This window comes from Chenopodium quinoa, unplaced genomic scaffold (assembly GCF_001683475.1).
Source record: "Chenopodium quinoa cultivar QQ74 unplaced genomic scaffold, ASM168347v1, whole genome shotgun sequence".
Classification (NCBI taxonomy): Eukaryota; Viridiplantae; Streptophyta; class Magnoliopsida; order Caryophyllales; family Amaranthaceae; genus Chenopodium; species Chenopodium quinoa.
This window is the reverse complement of record NW_018744239.1, coordinates 214,032-232,033: the sequence shown is the minus strand read 5'-3', so window position 1 is coordinate 232,033 and position 18,002 is coordinate 214,032. Positions and strand designations below refer to the sequence as shown.

The window sequence follows — 18,002 nt, the reverse complement described above, 5'->3', positions numbered from 1 at the left end:
AGGCCGGAAAAAATAAGTTTTGGCATACTGCCGCTGAATAAATAAAAGAAAAAGATAAAAACAAAGATTGGCATACTGCCGCTGAATGGTCACTTCTTGCCTGCAGACGGTGCCTCCTGGTCCCCCTCCTCATCATCTGAAGGTATCTCCTATGCTTCACCCGGACCAGGTAGCTAAGGCGCAGACGGCTCGTTGTTGGAGTTGACCTAGGCTTCGAAAGAGTCAGGCTCTGGCTCACCTTGCTCTCTCAGGTACACCACGTACTCGGCATAGCTGTGCGCCAGTGCCCAGACGCTGTAATCTGCGTTTGGGTACAAGGCAGCCCAAGCGATCTTCATACGGGCGTCATTGTCAGCGTCACTCTCAGCAACAAGGCGGTTTTGCTCCGCCTCCAGGGTTGCTGCAAAGTTCTTCTGAGCCTGAGCAGCCTCTTTCTCTAGTTTTTTAACCTTGGCCTTCAGGTTGGTGTTCTCTTCAGAAACACCCTGAAGTATGCCAAGGTCCGTCTGGGCCTTCTTGAACGCCTCATCAGCCTTTTTGGCGCTCTCATCCGCCTCCTTCCGGGCCGTCTCAGCATCAGTCGCCCGCTGTTTGGCCGTCTCCAGATCCGACTCCAGCTGCTGGATTCTAGACGCCTGTGTCATAATGATTGCTTTAGTTTCAAGTTCATTTACGATAGTCGAGTGTAAAGCAATATTATCAGCGTCTATGGCGGACTTCTTGGCCCTTTTTACCTCTTCCCGTTTGCGGGAATAAGGACGTTTGAGCCCGTCCACCCGCAGCATGGCCTGCAAAAAGCAGGCGGTATAAGTATTGCAGGCAGGATAAAACACTTGGAAAGAAATAAAATTGACAAGTTTCTTACCTCAGCCAGAAGGGATAGAATGCGTTCCAGATTGAACGTCTCTATCCCAGGGATACTGTCTTTATCTCTCTTCCGGACGGCTTCCAACATGGCCTTGGCATGCTTCTGGACGTCTGGCCAGCGGGGAGATTGATCCGCACCACAATCAATACGTGATGAGTGCGAAACTAAGGCGACACCTATCTGTTGCCGACCATCTGAAGATGACGTCTGTTGGGAGTGGGATTTCACTCACAAAGGCCACCCCAGCTCGGGCGGGGATTCAAAAGGGTTCTTACCTTCAGAGCCGACCAAGCGGGAACCGCTTGCAGGCGCAGTGAACCCCCCGGTTGCTGATAAGGGGTTGACGAGATCGAGGCACAAGCTGCCGCCTACCTTCTCGTTTCGCCCCGCTATCCGCATCTGCTGATGCCCGGCTGAGGCGCCAGGAGTTAACGCGGAGGTGGATTTTTTTATTTTGTTGAGGACGGAGGGGGTCTCCTCCCTAGCCCGTTTGAGTTGTTTCTCAAACGTCTTTTCAACCTCTCCTCCCTGCGAAAATAACCAAGTTAAAGTTAGCATCCGGGAAAAATAATTTTTAAGACCAATTTGCGAAACGGTCAGGCGTTTATTACCTTGGCTTTGACCTCAGCCGCAGCTTTTTCCGCAAGCTCCTTGCGGATGACTACAGAGGACCGCTTGGGAGTTTTCTCCATCTGCAACATGTTTAATGCTTCTTCTGCAAAAAGAAAGAAATTGGTCAATATCATAAATCAATTTCGATAGAAAAATACTACAGACGGATATAAACTCAGGCGCATACGTTTGGTAAACATGTGCCCTAGCCCGCAGGCGGCTAGGAAACACTCGTCCCTGAACCAGGCGCTCTTGGGGATCCAGTTCTTGGGGAATTTTATTGTTTCCCCAGTTGACAAGGTCGCGTCTGTGAGGCCAAAAAAGTCTGCCTCAATGATCTTGTCAAAATCTTCCTCTGGGATCCGGGGAAGAGTGTACTTCCGGCCCATCAAGTCGGGCTTCTTATTATACAGACGAAATTCATAATTCTCCCGTCTGGTTGGAGCTGACATCAGGTAGAACCTGTGCTTCCAGCCGTCGAATTTCTAGACCTTGTCCAAGGTCATCATATATTGGGGATGCGTGGTTAGAGTGTACCACGCCCTCCAGCCGCCTGGGCTTCTGCTAAGATAATGCATACTAGCAAAAGCCTCCCAGCCGGGGTTAAGCCCCTGGAACTCGCAGGCGGCAACATACCCCAGAATGTTTGTCCAAGAGTTGGGGGTAAGTTGCCAGACTCCGAGGCCGTAGCCTCTCAAAATTGCCTTCACCGCCTGGTGAAGGGGGAAGTGAAAACCAGCCTTGAACGCCGCCTCATAACAGCCGAAATAGCTGTTGGCGTTCTCTTGATCGTCCTCCCAGGCGATGGTGCCATTCTCAGGCGGCACCCGGATCCTATACCCGTCTCCAAGCGGGTGCATTTGAGTAAAATTCTTTAAGTTTTCCTCCATTTGGATCTGGTCCTTGGAGGAGACATGAATGTTTAAGGGATCGTCCTTCTCATTCCATTTTTTCCTTTCTTCCTCCTCGCTATCCGCAATCTGGGGTAAATCGTCACTGCTCTCAGAGGTAGAGGCGAAGCTGTCGCTCTCCGTCTCCTCCTCATTTTGGGTCAAGGGGGCAGAGACGGCCTCATCGTCGCATTGGTCACACTCTTCCAAAAAGGAATCAGCGGGAGTTGAAGGGGCGCCCGGAGGGGATCTCTCCAAAGTCGTCTGGTCTCCCCGACCAGACGTTTCTCCCTCAAGCGTTTGGCCGCCTGAGCCTTCGCTTCTGTAATTTGGATCAGTAGCCGTCTGCATTGTCCGAGCCATTGTGTCCTACACAGACACATAACTGGTCGGAATCCAAGGCAAAGGGTGGTCCCAACACCTCGAGACGGCACTCCCAGTCCTAGACTCAGCCGTCCCAGGTGACCGGCTGGACTCTAACCTAGGTTGTGCCGTGTGTGTTGGTGATGCATCCATTTATTGCAAGAAATATGTACAAGCGATGAAAAAAGAAAAGAGCTGAGAGAGGCAGAGACGGTACCTTTTGAAGTGATATCTGAAACCAGGCGGGTCCGGCTGGGTCGGTAGAAAACGAGCTCTCTTGCTTGCGCCTGACTCAAACGGATGACTTCTGCTCTCTCAAAGTTCTTTCTCTAGAAATTTTTTTGTAAACGTACAAAATTATGAGGGTAAACGGCTATATATAGAGGGTAAATACGGGGGCATTCTCGTAATTTACTCGGAAGGTGAACGGTTACTCTGTAATGGTAAAATTACCACCAATCGGAGCGTGACATGTGTCACAGATGCCATGTGGCGTGCCACGTCACATCTGTGAGGGGCAAATGTTTAGGGTAATTTTACCCTGCCACGTGGTCCAATCAGAGGGTGACACGTGTCAGTCTCAGGATGGCCCAAAGTGGACCAATCCCTGATTGACACATGTCATTCCGGAAATTAAGGGAAAAAAGGCGGCCTTCAGGCCCAAATCCCGAGAAAGCCGCAATGCGGCGCAACCCACCAATGATTAGGGATCAATGACCTAATCAGGTGCACAAATCCCGAGGACCCTTTAAATAGGGGGATTTCCCTCTTTTGGGGGGACATTTTTCATTTATTATTACACTGTCCCTGTGATAGAGACATCTGAGCTTGGAAATTCGAGCAGATACCCACCTTAATTTCCGTACTCTTTATTCCTTTTCAAGTTACTAACTTGACCGTCGGAGGCGGAGCTCCAACCACTCGGAGTATCCGTTATTTTGCAGGTGCAGCTCAAGCCGGATCAGTCTTCGTGTTGTAACTCTCCCGAGGGACAAAAACACCCAAAACAGTTACGGTGCATACATTCTTAGTCGTTGTTGCATTAGAGCTAGTTCTAAAAATTCAGAACTTGGAACTAGTCCCAGTTCTAACCGGGTCCATATTTTTGGAATTGGTCTTGGATCCAGTGTAACCAATTTTGGGTCCGGGCCCACTGGGTCTAAACCAGTTCCAATTCTGGAACCGGGTACTCAAATTTTTGCTCACCCCTAGCACCGGGGAGTTGCGATATGAAGCTGGGCATTCGACGGTTAGTCATTGAAGGAAATGTATAATCGTGTGTTGGAAGTGCTATCTGAATTTCTTCCGCATAAAGTAAGGTGTACATTATACCCAATGAAGCAAAGGGAAGTGATAGAACTATTGGTTTAAGAAATGCTTGATAAAGGCATCATTCAAAACATTTCTAGCTCTTCTTCTTCTCCATTGATGTTAGTAGGCAAGATTCGCAAGAAGGATAGAACCTTAAGGTTTATTGTGGACTGGTGGATAAATAAAAAGAACAAGTATCATGAACAATTAATGAACTATTGGGAGTTGGGTGCGGATTTTAAGGTGTACCCACCCCCTCCTCACTCTGTCTCTTATTGTTTGCTCTATTTTATTTTATTTATGATCTTTAAAAAATATATTGGACCATTAATATTTATAATTATGTACTATAAGTAAATATTATTAAAGATAATAGCTAGATTGAAATTGATGTTCAAATGAATCTAATAACATTATTGATTATGTTTTTTTCTCGTCGGAGTATATTAAAAATTCACTAATGACAATTCTATTCTATGAAATGGAGCAAATAACAAAATTATTAAGTTTAGTACCGAGTAAGTGCTAACTAGTAAGGGTTTATAAATTTAGTAGGTGGTAAGGGGTAAGATTATGTGTTATTCATCTAATTTTCACTTATCTGAAATTATCTAGACTTCTATGAACGAAGTAGCCTTTATTAAAACTTATCTTAGTTATAATAATTTGAACTCGATTAACCTTTGTCAACCCTTATTAAAACTTATTTCTTCACAATTAATTTTTCAATATAAATTTTTCCTAATAAAATAAGTGGAAATAAGGTGACAAAACATGTCATAATATCATATCTATCCAATTTAAAACATTTTAAATTACAACTAAAATAAATACTAATAACATTTTAATACGTTCAAACAAGGTAAAGATAAATTAAAATAGGAAAAAGATATATAAGGGCTGCATATAAGAACCTAAAAAATAAAAGAATTGATAATTAATAAATATTTATAACACCGATTTACTCGTAAATTGTCGATAATTTCCCAACTTAATACTAAAAAAGGAAGTATATTAAATGCTTATATGCAGCCCTAAGGACTGCATATAGCATTACCCATTAAAATAAATTAAAATAAGTAAAAATCAAGTGAACATAACATATATGATGATTGATATGAGCATGCGGCTAGCCGGCTATAGTCGTTACCAAGTCCACGACAAATCTAACCTTACAAAATATAAAAAAACACAAAATGGCGCCATTTCCAAACCTTTTAAACTTCTAACCAAATAAAAACCTGAAAACTAAACACATTTTTTAACGTTTTAAAAATTCCGCGCTATTTTAATTTTTCAACCGCAAAACTCAAAAGTCAAAACCCACCATTTTAATTTTCCCGGACTTCTTCTTTATTTCCCCCCTTTTTTTTCCTTTCAATTCATTTTCAATCCCTCTAAAATCATAACACCCCCAAATCCTTTCAATAAACTTCCCTAATTTCACAATTTTCTTTGCTAATTTCTCTCAATCTTCTTCTCTCTCTTCTAAAAATGGATGCAAATTTCAATTCTTTACCTCCATTAAAGCGATTCAGGCTGCTGCAACAACAAGAACAGCAGCAGCAGCAACAGCTCTGTCAACCGGAGCCGAAACCCGAATCGGAACCAAAACTAAAAGCGAAAGCTTTACCATTGTCACCCTCTAATCTCCCAGCTAAAAAGAGAAAATATGCCCGAGATTCATTTTTTGATTTCAATGATGAGAAAGAAAATATTCCCCCTTCAATTACAATTACCCCTCCTACACCTTACTGTTTACCTGCCAAGAAAAGGATTTGGGCTTTTAAGCCCGAATTCAGCCCGGTTAAGTCTCCTCCTCCTTCTCTTGCTCTACCCATTGATCTGAATCTTGAGTATGACCCATCTGTTGAATCTAAAATGGAGGATGATGGTGGAGAAGAGGAATCAAATCGAGTCGAAATCAAAGTAGAGGGTGATGGTGAAGAGGAGGAGGAGAAAGAAGAGGAAGCCGAGGACGATGATGGGATTTTATGCGCCGTATGTGAGAGCACAGATGGTGATCCATCAGATCCGATTGTGTTCTGTGATGGGTGTCACCTTATGGTTCATTCCAGCTGTTACGGAAACCCTCTCGTCAAGGGTATTCCCGAGGGGGAATGGTTCTGTGCTCAGTGCTCGAACTCAAACTCACGACCTTTGGCTCACAAGTGCTGCCTTTGTCCTGTCACTAAGGGTGCTATGAAGCCTACGAGTGATGGGCGTTGGGCTCACATCGTGTGCGCGTTGCTAGTCCCGGAGGTTTTCTTTGAGGACCCTGAAGGCCGGGATGGGATCGATTGCTCGAAGATTCCTAAGAAGAGGTGGAGGGATAGGTGTTACCTGTGTAAACAGACCAAAGGGTGTGCTATTGAGTGTTCTGAGCCTAAGTGTCCGTTGGCGTTTCATGTGACTTGTGGATTGCAGGAAGATCTTACTATTGAGCTTAAAGAAGGGAAGAATACTGGTGGGATTGTTGCTGGGTTCTGCAAAAAACATACTGAGCTATGGAAAAAGGTAACCATTTTAACACAATTATCTATTGTACCGTTATATAATGTTATTAAGAGGTATAAATGTTGATTGATGTGGTTTCGTTTTGTTTGATTTTCTTTGTTGTAGCAAAAACAAACAGGAAAGTTCAAGATTGTTGCCAGAGATGAGGGGTAAAATTTCTGACAGTTTGGAATTGGTAGAGAGATGCTGATTTCTAAGTTTAGCAAATACAGTACTAGTTTTTTGTTTAGTTTTCTTGGTTATTGGTATAAGGGATCAATTGACTTTAGATAGATACTGACCTTCAAGTGAATGTGATCCGAAATACATGCTAATGGTTTTTTTCTTTTTTTGTTTACTTTGTATATTCAGTGACAGTAGTATGTGACTGTCATCGAACAATTGCATGATTTGCATCTGCGATTCAAAGAGAGTATAAAAAGATGTTCATTCTATGTTTACATCAATTGGATGTGAATTCATATTTAGTCCTTCAATAATTAAGCAACAATACTGATTGTTGAACAATGTTATTATTCTACATTTCGCACTGCCTCTATTCAAATCAATTCACCAGTTTGCCTGCAAGTTAAAGAATGATCTTTAACACGATGCTGACAAGGTTATATAGCAGTCGTTGAAGCTAACATTCCTAAGCCCTAATAATGAGATGTGGCACAGGTATACAGAAATTTAGTAAGAGTATTTCACAGTTTTAATGCCGAATTCAGTAAGAATATGGTGCAAAGCAAACAAAACTAAACGCCATTTTCTTCATGTATATTGTAGTGAACTGCCTCTCGGCATTTGGAGAGTTAATTACAAATTAAGGAATCGTATCTGAATCATTTTATGTGGAAGGGGTTCTTTTCTTTCTTTTTTCTGTATGCATTTAACCTTCTTAAAGGAAGAAAACATAGGGTTTAAATGAATTAAAACACGAGATACAACACGACTCTTCTCAAATTTTGATAACTTTATTTATTTACTTGTACTAACTTACTAAGTGTCTATAACAAAGCAGGAAATATTAGCTAAAAAGGATCTAGCATCTACTGAAATCGTACAGCTCAAATGATGTTGACACACTACATAATTCCGGCATAATTAACAATCCATGGAAAGGGAGGTCATAAAACCTCAACCTTCTTGGATAGACAGCCCCAGCACAATGCCCATTAATACAAAGGTAAGACCAAAGCCCACTTGTTAGCATTATTCATGACATTCCATACTGAACAGTACCCACATTTCGATGAGCTGACATTGCTACAGCTGTAGCACTAAACTGCGACTGAGCTTGCATTATCTTTGCATCAAGGGCTACTCTGCTACTATATTGGTCCGACTTGGGTTGAGGGTGATGATAAGGGTTAGTGTTGATGTCAATAGTAACTTCATGGGTTGGCTGTACAGGCAGCTGTTGCTGTTTAGCCCATGAAACGTGGCCTTGTTCGTTTCCAGCCCCAAGACCTGGCTTGGATTGGGCTGGCTGGATGTTGGGCCTGATGTAATACTGTGGTGAGGCTGTCTGTGGTGGTAATACTGCATTTTGCATAGATACTCTAGCCTCGTAGCCATCCTTCATGCTTCTGCCAGACTCGTATGCAACAACAGGTCCTACAACTCTTCCTGGTCTTGCTGCTGAAAACACAAGACAAAAACATAATAGAGGGTTCAATAATATGATATGGCAAGTGACAACAGCCTAACCTCATTCCATTCATATAAAAAAGCACTACATTTTCAGCCTTACCCTCTGACCCTATATCTCAAGGTCACATTTGATTGACTGTTATTTTAACTATTTGAGCTGTGTTAAAAATAATCAATAATATAAAATAAATTGTAACTTCACTATTAAAATTTTCAACACCTTATTAGTCTATCCTTAGAATTTTAGTTCACACTGTCATACATTTACCTTGCTAGTTGGCTTAATAGCAATTTACGATGGAAAGATGGCCAATAAGAAAGTCAAGCAGCTTCATGAACTCATTTATTTTCCTTCCCACTTTTAGGGAACTAAATAAGAACTCGATGTGCACAATAAGGACACCAAATCTAACATGAGACAGCATGCCAATTTAGATCAAATCACTAACTATTAACTAAAGGTAGAAACATCCATTAGGCACACAAGATCAATTTTTAAGTCCCTGTTCAATATCTCCTCTGATGACATCAGAACAATGCTACTGACAGATAACAGACAATAAAAGAGCTACCATCAACATTCCGTAGATGCATGAAATACCTGGTGGGACTCTTGGTGGCTGTCTTATAGAGCTTGATAAATTTCCATAACTTTCTGATGGTCTCATCTCCTCTTTAGCTTGATGGTCCTTGTGTGAAGATGCCAATGGCTTGGGAGGTATGGTACTAGAGTGTACCGTGGACCTGAAAGATGACGAGGTCAGGAACATGTAATATGTATTCATCAAACGTCACCAAGGGAAGAGAGCTATAGCTATACCTTGGAAGGGAAACATGTTTTCTCTCTAAAGGGATGACTGGTCCACTTCGACCAGCACTTTCTTCAAGATGCGCAAACTGCTTTTTAAACTGACCTATAGCACTGCATATGTAAACCAGCTGATAGATAAGCAATAGCGTAAACGTCATTGCTAAGAATAGAAACCAGAACAATAGTCAGGATCATCTCACCTAGGATAGATATAATTACTCCCTTCATTTCCATTCATGTAGTCTTTGAGCAACTGAGGATGGTATTCTAGGATCTCTCGGTAAATCAGTTCCCTAACATCATCCTTAGTCACCCTTCGCCTCTCAAACTCAAACTCTAATTTTGAGATTGGCTGGCATGCAGGCTCTCTCTCAACTCTGGATAGGCCTTTAAAGTATGGATCGGCTAGTGCCTGATAGAAAACAGATTCTCAATATCAACAGAAATATAAATATTGTGATTTTAAGTTTACAAAGAGTTTAGGACACAACTTGAATGCAAATAGTAGGATATTCTAATCAAATACTCTACAAACAATTTATTTTACAGTGAAACAGAAAACTAAGGTCCGGTCATAGTACCAACCTCTTCAGCAGTTGGTCTGTCCTTTGGATCAAAAGATAACAATCTTTGTAGCAAACGCAATGCTAAGGGATCCGCATTTGAAAATTTATGAGAGAAAGGAACAGGCTGCTTTTTCCTCATATCGGTCAAGTATTTGCGAGCCTTGTCGTTGCGGACCTGAATTCGCATAAAATTTTAGGATCATGACATTATTTATGTATAGAACAAAAACATGGTTAATCACATTGAAGATGCAATAGAAAACCATACCCCAGATATAACATCATGTGATGGCGTACCCAGAAGATCTGTGATTATATCCAACTGGTGAACCACGCTTTTACCCGGAAACAACGGTTTTCCAGTCAATACCTCAGCAAAGATGCAGCCAATGCTCCAAATATCTATGGCTGGAGTATACTGCACAAGGCAAGGTCAATAGTCAGACCAAATATCAAAATTAACACATGTGACTCCAAGCAAACAGCTTCAGTAATCGATCACAAGACTAGACACTATTACCTGAAGGACAAGTTAATATCAACTTCCAGGTGAGATCAATAATCCTCCCTGAACAAGAATTATTTTGATCTACATATTACTATTACTTTAAAATACTAAGAATACAATTATAATATTGAAATGCAGCATACATTAAAATACAATTCATAACTGACGCAAGTTTTTTAAGCCTGAGTGGTTTCAAAACAAATACTTTAGCATGGACAAAAGATCAGAGACTTAATTAATAACAGAATGATAAAACAGGCGAAAGGTGAACAGGCAGCATTTAATCATTTATACCCCCACTAATCTAAGATAGGTTGCTCTATATTACAAGCTGTCACTGAATTTGGGATTAACATTTGTCTTCAAATATTTTACAGTATTATATTATAATACGAGTAACCGTAAAATGTAACCTATATAGGTGCACCTAAAACATACATGATATTTGGTAACGTTGCCCTTTTCCCTTATGGTGTTAAATAAAACAATTGACTAAGTCTATTAACCCATACTGGTATTTTGGTAAACAAATCAAGAAATTAGCTTTCAGGGAAAACTAAGCTTAATACCTCACCCCATGGAATCCTCTTCATCTTATTAATTATCCGGATTAGTTTAAGACATTTAATTTTCTAACAGATCATATGAGCTGGATAACATTACAAAGATGAGGTAATTTAAGAAAAATAAACAACAAAGGTTAATTTTTAGTTTGAAAATGTAATATATTTAATAACTCATTATCCTACAGGGTAAAACCAGCAAACACTACTAAGAACTTTCTTTCTCAAAATCCTAAAATCAAGCAACGAGGAAAAGAGAATGAAACTAGATGGTTTCCAAACTTATATAGGTCATGTATTCATCGACTATCATACTACCTTGTTCATCCCTACAAAGGCTTACCGGCTAATCTACTAACACAAGTATGACACTACTACACTGTAGGTAGAATGCGAAAAAACACTCAAATAAAACAATTGCTACAAGTTAATATTTATACATCAGCGGAGACCGCAAATCGGACATTAAGTTCAAAGGACACAATGTCAATACAAATATACACTAAAGGAATCAGGATAGAAGAATGAAATGAGTTGTATAAGAAACTAAGCAATCACAAATTTCCATTTTTATCATCTTGTATGATAAGCACACATACCTTAGAGAAAAATGATCCACAAAGTTCTGGCGCCCTATACCATCTTGTAGCAACATAATCCTGTAAATTGCACAGACGAGCACACAGCAAATGGACTATCAGCAAAAATGAGAGGGATTTCAATCACCAACAAAAGTAAATAAGACTGTCTTAGTACCGTCCAAAATATAGTTGTAGGAGTGTCATTGAATGCTACTCTAGCCAGACCAAAGTCGCAAATTTTGAGTTTGCAATTGGCATTAGCCAGTATGTTCTTGGGCTTAAGATCTCGATGGTAGACATTAGCTGCAACAATCAAATACAAGTGAATATACTCATAATCATGCTCACAAAAAGCTATTAAGAAATGTTAACAAAGAAACAGATGCAATCACAAGCAAGAGAGAAGAAGTCAAACTAAGAAGAAAATGCTATTAAAATTACCACAATTTCACGTATTTATTTTAGAACTAGATAAAATAATACTTCGTACCTGTATGCATGTATTTTAGAGCACGCAACATTTGATAGAGGAAAAACTGATGGTGTTCACGGGTCAAGTCATCATTAGCTTTGATGACTTGATGAAGATCAGACTCCATAAGCTCAAAGACAACATAAATATCTCTGAAATCTCTCTTAGATGGTGGCAACATAATACGTTTGATCTCAACTATATCAGGATGCCGCAAAAGCCTCAACAACTTTACTTCTCGCAGGATTCGGATAGCATCAGAGATATGCTCATAGATATCATTTATCTTTTTAATGGCCACCTTTTCCCCTGTATGTGTATCAATAGCAGCGCAAACAACTCCATAGCTTCCCTTTCCAATAACTTCAAGAATTTTATATCTGTTAGCTTCACCATAGTCAGTGAAGAATTCTGGTTCTTTTACAGCCTGCTAATGATCGTACATAAATTAGTTAGACGGAAATGCCAGGAGAAAGCAAAAGATATTGAAAAAACTATCATCCACACACCATGCAGCAGAAAAAGGCGATGAACACAAATTCCACACATATGTTTTGTCTTTCACATCATAAAATCTACTGTCAACCTAATTAGCCCCACCCTTTCCAGGAGTACATTATTATATAATTCCAGCATATATGTATTGTGCCCAAAGAGACTTTCTGAATTGAATCTAGAACATTGCATTAATGTTTGCCAAAAAAAATTATCAGCAGATATCAAGCAAGCACACTGTCTTATATTTGAAAGCAATTTTCTAGCACAGCCAATAATGTAATAAGCATTTTCTTATTTGACAAGAATTCGCTCAAAAGATGTTACAAACTTTCTCATTCCAAACAGAACAGAGTGGAAAGATTCATAATCCCACGCCTTTGCCTTTCTTGTTAAAAATGATGTTAGTTCCACCTCACCACCCCACCCCCCTCTATCCCGAAACGAATAATGTAATAAGCATTTTCTTATTTGACAAGAATTCTCTCAGAAGATGTTAAAAACTTTCTCATTCCAAACAGAACGGAGTGGAAAGATTCAAAATCCCACGCCTTTGCCCTTCTTGTTCAAAATGATGTTAGTTCCACCTCACCACCCCACCCCCCTCTATCCCGAAACGAATAATGTAATAAGCATTTTCTTATTTGACAAGAATTCTCTCAGAAGATGTTAAAAACTTTCTCATTCCAAACAGAACGGAGTGGAAAGATTCATAATCCCACGCCTTTGCCCTTCTTGTTCAAAATGATGTTAGTTCCACCTCACCACCCCACCCCCCTCTATCCCAAAACGAATGTTGGGCACATGTTGTTGATAATTATGAAGTCAAACAACCATTTTCTTATGTGCAAACTTTACAAGGACAAATCAACTCATAACAACCATTTTCTAATGTACAAAACTTTACAAGGACAAATCAACTCATCACAACCATTTTCTTATGTGCAGAACTTTACACGGACATATCAACTCATTAGTAACAGCCATACAGAAAATGCAGACATCAGTCGAATTGATCTGATAATAGAACCATTCATGGCAATCACTCCAATAATGAAGCCCAGTTAAAGTATGCCAAATGACATTTTTCAGATCATGAAACCCCCCATACTCATCCTCATCCACAACCAAACCAAACCAAACAGATAAGAATTTCAGTTCATATTAGTCCCCTAAAAAGAGCAACACCGACACCGAAACACTTGGAACAAAATCAAGTTTTTAGTACAAAATCAGTAAACCAAAACTAATTGATAAAAATCCAAAACCATAATATCCAAACAGGAAAAACAGGAAATATCTTTTGTTTGTACAAAGGTCAAAATGTCATAACAAGAAAAAGTAATACGTGCCATTGATTTGATAAACACACTATTGACTTTGATTCTCTAACTTCCTGCCAAACATGCCCTGAACTCACTCTTCCTCCACCGACAATTATATTCCCACCAACATAGCATACATCATCATCCCTAAAATAATTATTAAAAAAAAATAGCCTTCCTTTTTAATACACAAAACTAGCAATTTTAATGAAATTATGGTCGAAATATTCAAATATTTGATATTGCTACCCACCTAAATTTTAATGAAATTATGGATTTAAGTAACAAAAATTAAAATATAATAACAAATAATTTCTGGGTTTTTAAGTTTATCAGTATAAAGGTTTTCAAAAAAAAAAAGTTTCAGTAAAAAAGTTCAAAACCTAATCCAAAATTGAACTTAATTATGGATATGCTGATTAAACCCAAGTTCGAGTTCAAATCCTGTCTACACCATTGCCCGTCTACACCATTGCCCTTTACGGCCTCCATTAAGCTCAATTCAATTAACTCTCTCAGAACATGATTTCCCAGAAAACCCAATTCAAATTTAAACAAATAAATTTCAGAAATTAAATTTACTTGAACTACAACAAAGACCCAGATCACAATTTTCAATGCAATTAGGCGAATTAGCTCACTTTAATCTCACCCACCAAAATTTTTTAAAAAAATCAAAAAATCATTAGATCTCAACTTGCTTCACAAACACTCAAAATTAACGAGATCTAACCTTCTTGCGCTGATCTTGCTGCATCTTGTTGATGATCAAATTCAAGAACCCTAAAATTCAAATTTATTTTATAATAAACCCCACCAAATAAAAAAATTATTTTTCTTTTTTTCCCTTTTTAAAGTTTTCTTTTTGGGTTTCCGTTTTTCTAGCTCTCTCTCTATATCTTTCAAGAAGAAGAAATCAGCCGCATTTACCCCAGCGAGAACGACGGCGAATTAGAAGGGCAGAAGAGTCTTTTCGTAAGACCTCAACCTTTCTCATATATTTTCAAAAACCCCTCTTTCTTCTTCCTCCAACGGATCTCTGCAACAAAATTTTGACAATTTTACCCTTCAACGAAAAACAAAAGGAGAGAGAAAAATGGGGATTTTTAGTTTAATTTTTGCAGAAATAGGAGGAGAGAGAAAAATGAGAAAGGAAGATAAATGGTCAGAGATTTGAAAGAGGAAGAGAGAGATTTGTGAACAAAGATGGAAGCATCGTTTTATATCTCTGTGGCTTGGGTGTTATTTTTTTAGTATTTTTTTTTTTATTTATGGACCCTTTCCCTTTTTATAATTTACTTTCTCTATAGTTTAAATTAAATGAATACATGCTAATATACGGAATATATACTTTATTAAAAATACAAATGTAATTTAAGAATTTATTTGGAAAAATATTACTCAACCTATACTTAATTACTTATTAGAGAGTACAGAGTATGAACTATGATCAATACTTATTTGGTATTGCAAAATATTTTTCAATGCTTCATATTAGAGAGTATGAATTATATATTGTTTTTATTTGATAACAAACTTTCATATGTGGTCGATCACATTATGTGGCTAGTTATCAAGAATTATTAACTTATTACTTGATAAATATTTTAGACGCTATTCGATCAATATTACGTCCTCCGTTTTTTTATTATTGCACCATAGGGGTTAGATGCAAATATTTTGGTAGTGGAAAAAATAAGAGAGATAAAGGTAAAAATACAAAATTGCCCATGTGACATATTGATAAACTAAAAAATAAGTGTGAAAAAGCTAGGGTATCTTGGGTAGTGTGAACATAAATAATTTTTTTTCCTAAAAAGGAAATTATGCAATATTTGTGAAACTTTCTAAAAAGACAAATGGTGCAATAATAAAATAACGGAGGAAGTATTAAAGGTTACTCAATAAGAATACGGAACTTTTTTTTTAAAGAAAACATATACGGATTATTTTGCTCTTTTACAAGCGATCTCATATTATGTTTTGGTTCAATTATCATGTACTTGTATTAGTTAAGGGTTCGTTTGGCATCTTTCTGTTTTTTGGTTTTTTGTATTTTAAAAGTATATTATATATGTCACGTAATGAATCAAAAAATATTTAGACTTGTTAAAATCATGATAATTTTGAAAACTGACAACAGAAAAGTGGAAACACCTTTTTCTTGTTTCCTGTTTTTGGTTTTTAGTTTTAAAAAGAAAAAAAAAGGAAACTGAAAACTAAAAATGATGTCAAACAAACCCTAATTTTTTTTTTCTTTTTCATTTTGTAGATGTTTTCGGTGCCTTTAATCCATAAATGTATAGTTTTCAAAATATTTACTCAGTACATTATTATGTTTTGGTAAATTTAATCTATTACTCTGTATTTTTTTTTAATATAATAAGAATATTTAATGTGATGTTAATCAAGGCATTATCCAAGCTTAAAAACTAGTTTTCGATACTTTGTACACCAAATTTCGTATTAAAAGACAAAGTAATGTATAAAGTACGAGTATATATTATATGGGATTTATATTGTAGGTTGGATTGAATCTTTTAATTTGTGAATACTGTGAATTTGTCGGCTGAAAGAGGGAAGATGAATGGGTGGGTAGTTGCCAGTTGGGTGGGTGGGTTGAGAGTTTTATTTGCTTTGTGTGTATGGTGATTGCTTGAGTACGGCTCAATACCATTTCTTTTTCTTCTTTCTTTCGGTGCTCGTGCTTCTTCCGAGTTAATTTTTGGATTTTTAGTTTCTTAGATTTAGGCTATGTTCATATTTATTGAACTGAGTTGAAGTGAACTGATTGGAGCTGAAATTAACTGAAATGAACTGAATTGATTGGAGCTTAATTGAACTTAATCAAACTGAATTGAATATTTTATAAGAGAAGGAAATTAGGACCTAAACTTAACTGATTGGAGCTGAACTGAATTAAACTGAACTGATTGGAGCTGAAGTGAATAGGCCCTTGGGCATGTTCTGATTTACTGAACTAAACTGAGTTGAACTAAATTAATTATAAAAGAAGGAAATCAAGAACTGAACTGAATTAAAATTAAGCTGAAGAGAACATATCCTCAATGAGCTCAGATAAGATTTTGCCAAGGTAATTTTTTATGGAATAAATAATAACATATGATAGATTTGAAAATGGTAAATATTGTGCGAAAATATGTTTACTTACATTATACTGAGTAATCTTCAGAGTTATCCCTAAAGTACACATGTCGCATTTACAATAAAAAAAATTCCCGCCAAATTTTTTTTCTTTTTTTTAAAAAAAAATAAAAAGTTACAATAATTTATAAAAATATATTAAATTATCTATTTAACAAAAGAGATTTAAGGGTAGATTCAAATTCTAAAAAAAAAAATGTTATATAACTCATTCCATTTAAGCTAACTTTATTTTAAGGAAAAAATTAGAAATAATAATCTCAACTTTCATTGATTTTGTTTCAATAATCCCGACTTTGGATTATTCCAGAATAATAATCTAAATTTTGGAGGTTCCTCTTTTTCTTCAATCCCTAACCGGTCAATGAAAGTCAATGACCTATTATATCAGGTTCTGATTGGTCCACATATTGTTTTAAAAAATCAGAAAAACCACTGCCACCCTAACCTCCACCACCACTGCCAGTTCGTTGGACCACCGCATCAACTCCATTCCACGAAACATAACCACCACACGCAACCACCAAGGGAACCATCCCACGTTACCACCCCACGCAACCACCAAGGCAATCCATCCCCCACTCCTGAAAATCCCAAATCCCAGCCAAAATCGACCAACACCGCCCACCACAGAGTATTTCCCTATCAACATCTGCCCCGCACCACAACCTCGATCCCAACAACACCGATTTCATCCCACCAGCGCTTTTCTAGTGATCTCAAAGTAAAGGAAGGGAAAGGGAGGTTTAAGGGATGGGGGTGGGTTGCAGCACCGCCGCAGGGGGAGGGGGAAAGACGGCGCAGGGGAAGGGGAATAAGCGTCTTAGTGGGAGGGGAATATAACAGCAGCCAGAATTTGGGGTTAGGCTGGTGGTTTTTGGGGTTTGGCTAGTGGCCGAAATTGAAAGGGGTTTTAATTGGTGGTCGAGGTTGGGGTTTCAGGGAGGGGGATGGTTGTTTAAAGGGTAGTGGACGAAACAACGACTTTAGTGTTGGGGGAGGGTCGGAGGTCTGACGAGGGAGGTGTTTAGTTGAGCGGGTTGTCGGATTGGCTGGGTGGTTGGGGCTTTGGCTGGCTGCTGGGTTTTTTTTTCAATATTTTTAACAAATTAATTTGTGACACGTGTCACTTTAACAAAAAAAATAACTCATTCAACCGGTAATCGGTATTTGGGATTGAAGAAAAAGAAAACCCCCCTAAAGTTCGGATTATTCCAGAATAATCTAAAATTGGGTTAATTAAGAAAAATTAATGAAAGTTGAGATTATTATTTCTATTTTTTCCTATTTTAATTGACTTTAACTTTATGATTTTGAAAT

General features: G+C 38.2%; 2 protein-coding genes across 5 annotated transcripts; one reads left to right on the top strand and one right to left on the bottom strand.

Moving 5' to 3' along the window:
* The first annotated feature begins 4,807 nt into the window (after positions 1-4,807).
* LOC110694074 (protein Jade-1-like) lies at positions 4,808-7,006 on the top strand. The gene is made up of 2 exons (XM_021871231.1): positions 4,808-6,561; positions 6,667-7,006. The coding sequence occupies exons 1-2, from the start codon at positions 5,539-5,541 to the stop codon at positions 6,712-6,714; spliced, it is 1,071 nt and encodes a 356-aa protein (XP_021726923.1). The 5' UTR covers positions 4,808-5,538; the 3' UTR covers positions 6,715-7,006.
* Positions 7,007-7,485: 479 nt separating this feature from the next.
* Positions 7,486-14,903, bottom strand: LOC110694073 (mitogen-activated protein kinase 19-like). 4 transcript variants are annotated; one of them, XM_021871229.1, is made up of 10 exons: positions 14,251-14,903; positions 11,716-12,127; positions 11,401-11,528; positions 11,244-11,303; positions 9,842-9,991; positions 9,593-9,748; positions 9,208-9,419; positions 9,017-9,118; positions 8,798-8,940; positions 7,486-8,181 (listed from the first exon to the last, which is right to left on the bottom strand). In XM_021871229.1, exons 1-10 carry the CDS (start codon positions 14,272-14,274, stop codon positions 7,760-7,762), a joined length of 1,809 nt encoding a protein of 602 aa, XP_021726921.1. In that variant the 5' UTR covers positions 14,275-14,903; the 3' UTR covers positions 7,486-7,759. The 4 variants fall into 4 exon arrangements, with proteins under 4 accessions (XP_021726921.1, XP_021726922.1, XP_021726919.1 ...); XM_021871230.1 differs by having other exon boundaries at positions 11,716-12,124; positions 14,251-14,899; XM_021871227.1 differs by having other exon boundaries at positions 7,486-8,184; positions 14,251-14,897.
* Positions 14,904-18,002: the final 3,099 nt, after the last annotated feature.

Bases quoted from the DNA above. Each gene is read 5' to 3' on its own strand.
- LOC110694074 (XM_021871231.1), top strand. From the start codon at position 5,539: ATGGATGCAAATTTCAATTCTTTACCTCCATTAAAGCGATTCAGGCTG. The intron at 6,562-6,666 runs GTAACCATTTTA...TCTTTGTTGTAG, and splicing joins ATACTGAGCTATGGAAAAAG to CAAAAACAAACAGGAAAGTT.
- LOC110694073 (XM_021871227.1), bottom strand. From the start codon at position 14,274: ATGCAGCAAGATCAGCGCAAGAAG. The intron at 12,128-14,250 runs GTTAGATCTCGT...TACGATCATTAG, and splicing joins AGCAAGATCAGCGCAAGAAG to CAGGCTGTAAAAGAACCAGA. The intron at 9,420-9,592 runs GTTGGTACTATG...GTTTTCTATCAG, and splicing joins ACAGACCAACTGCTGAAGAG to GCACTAGCCGATCCATACTT.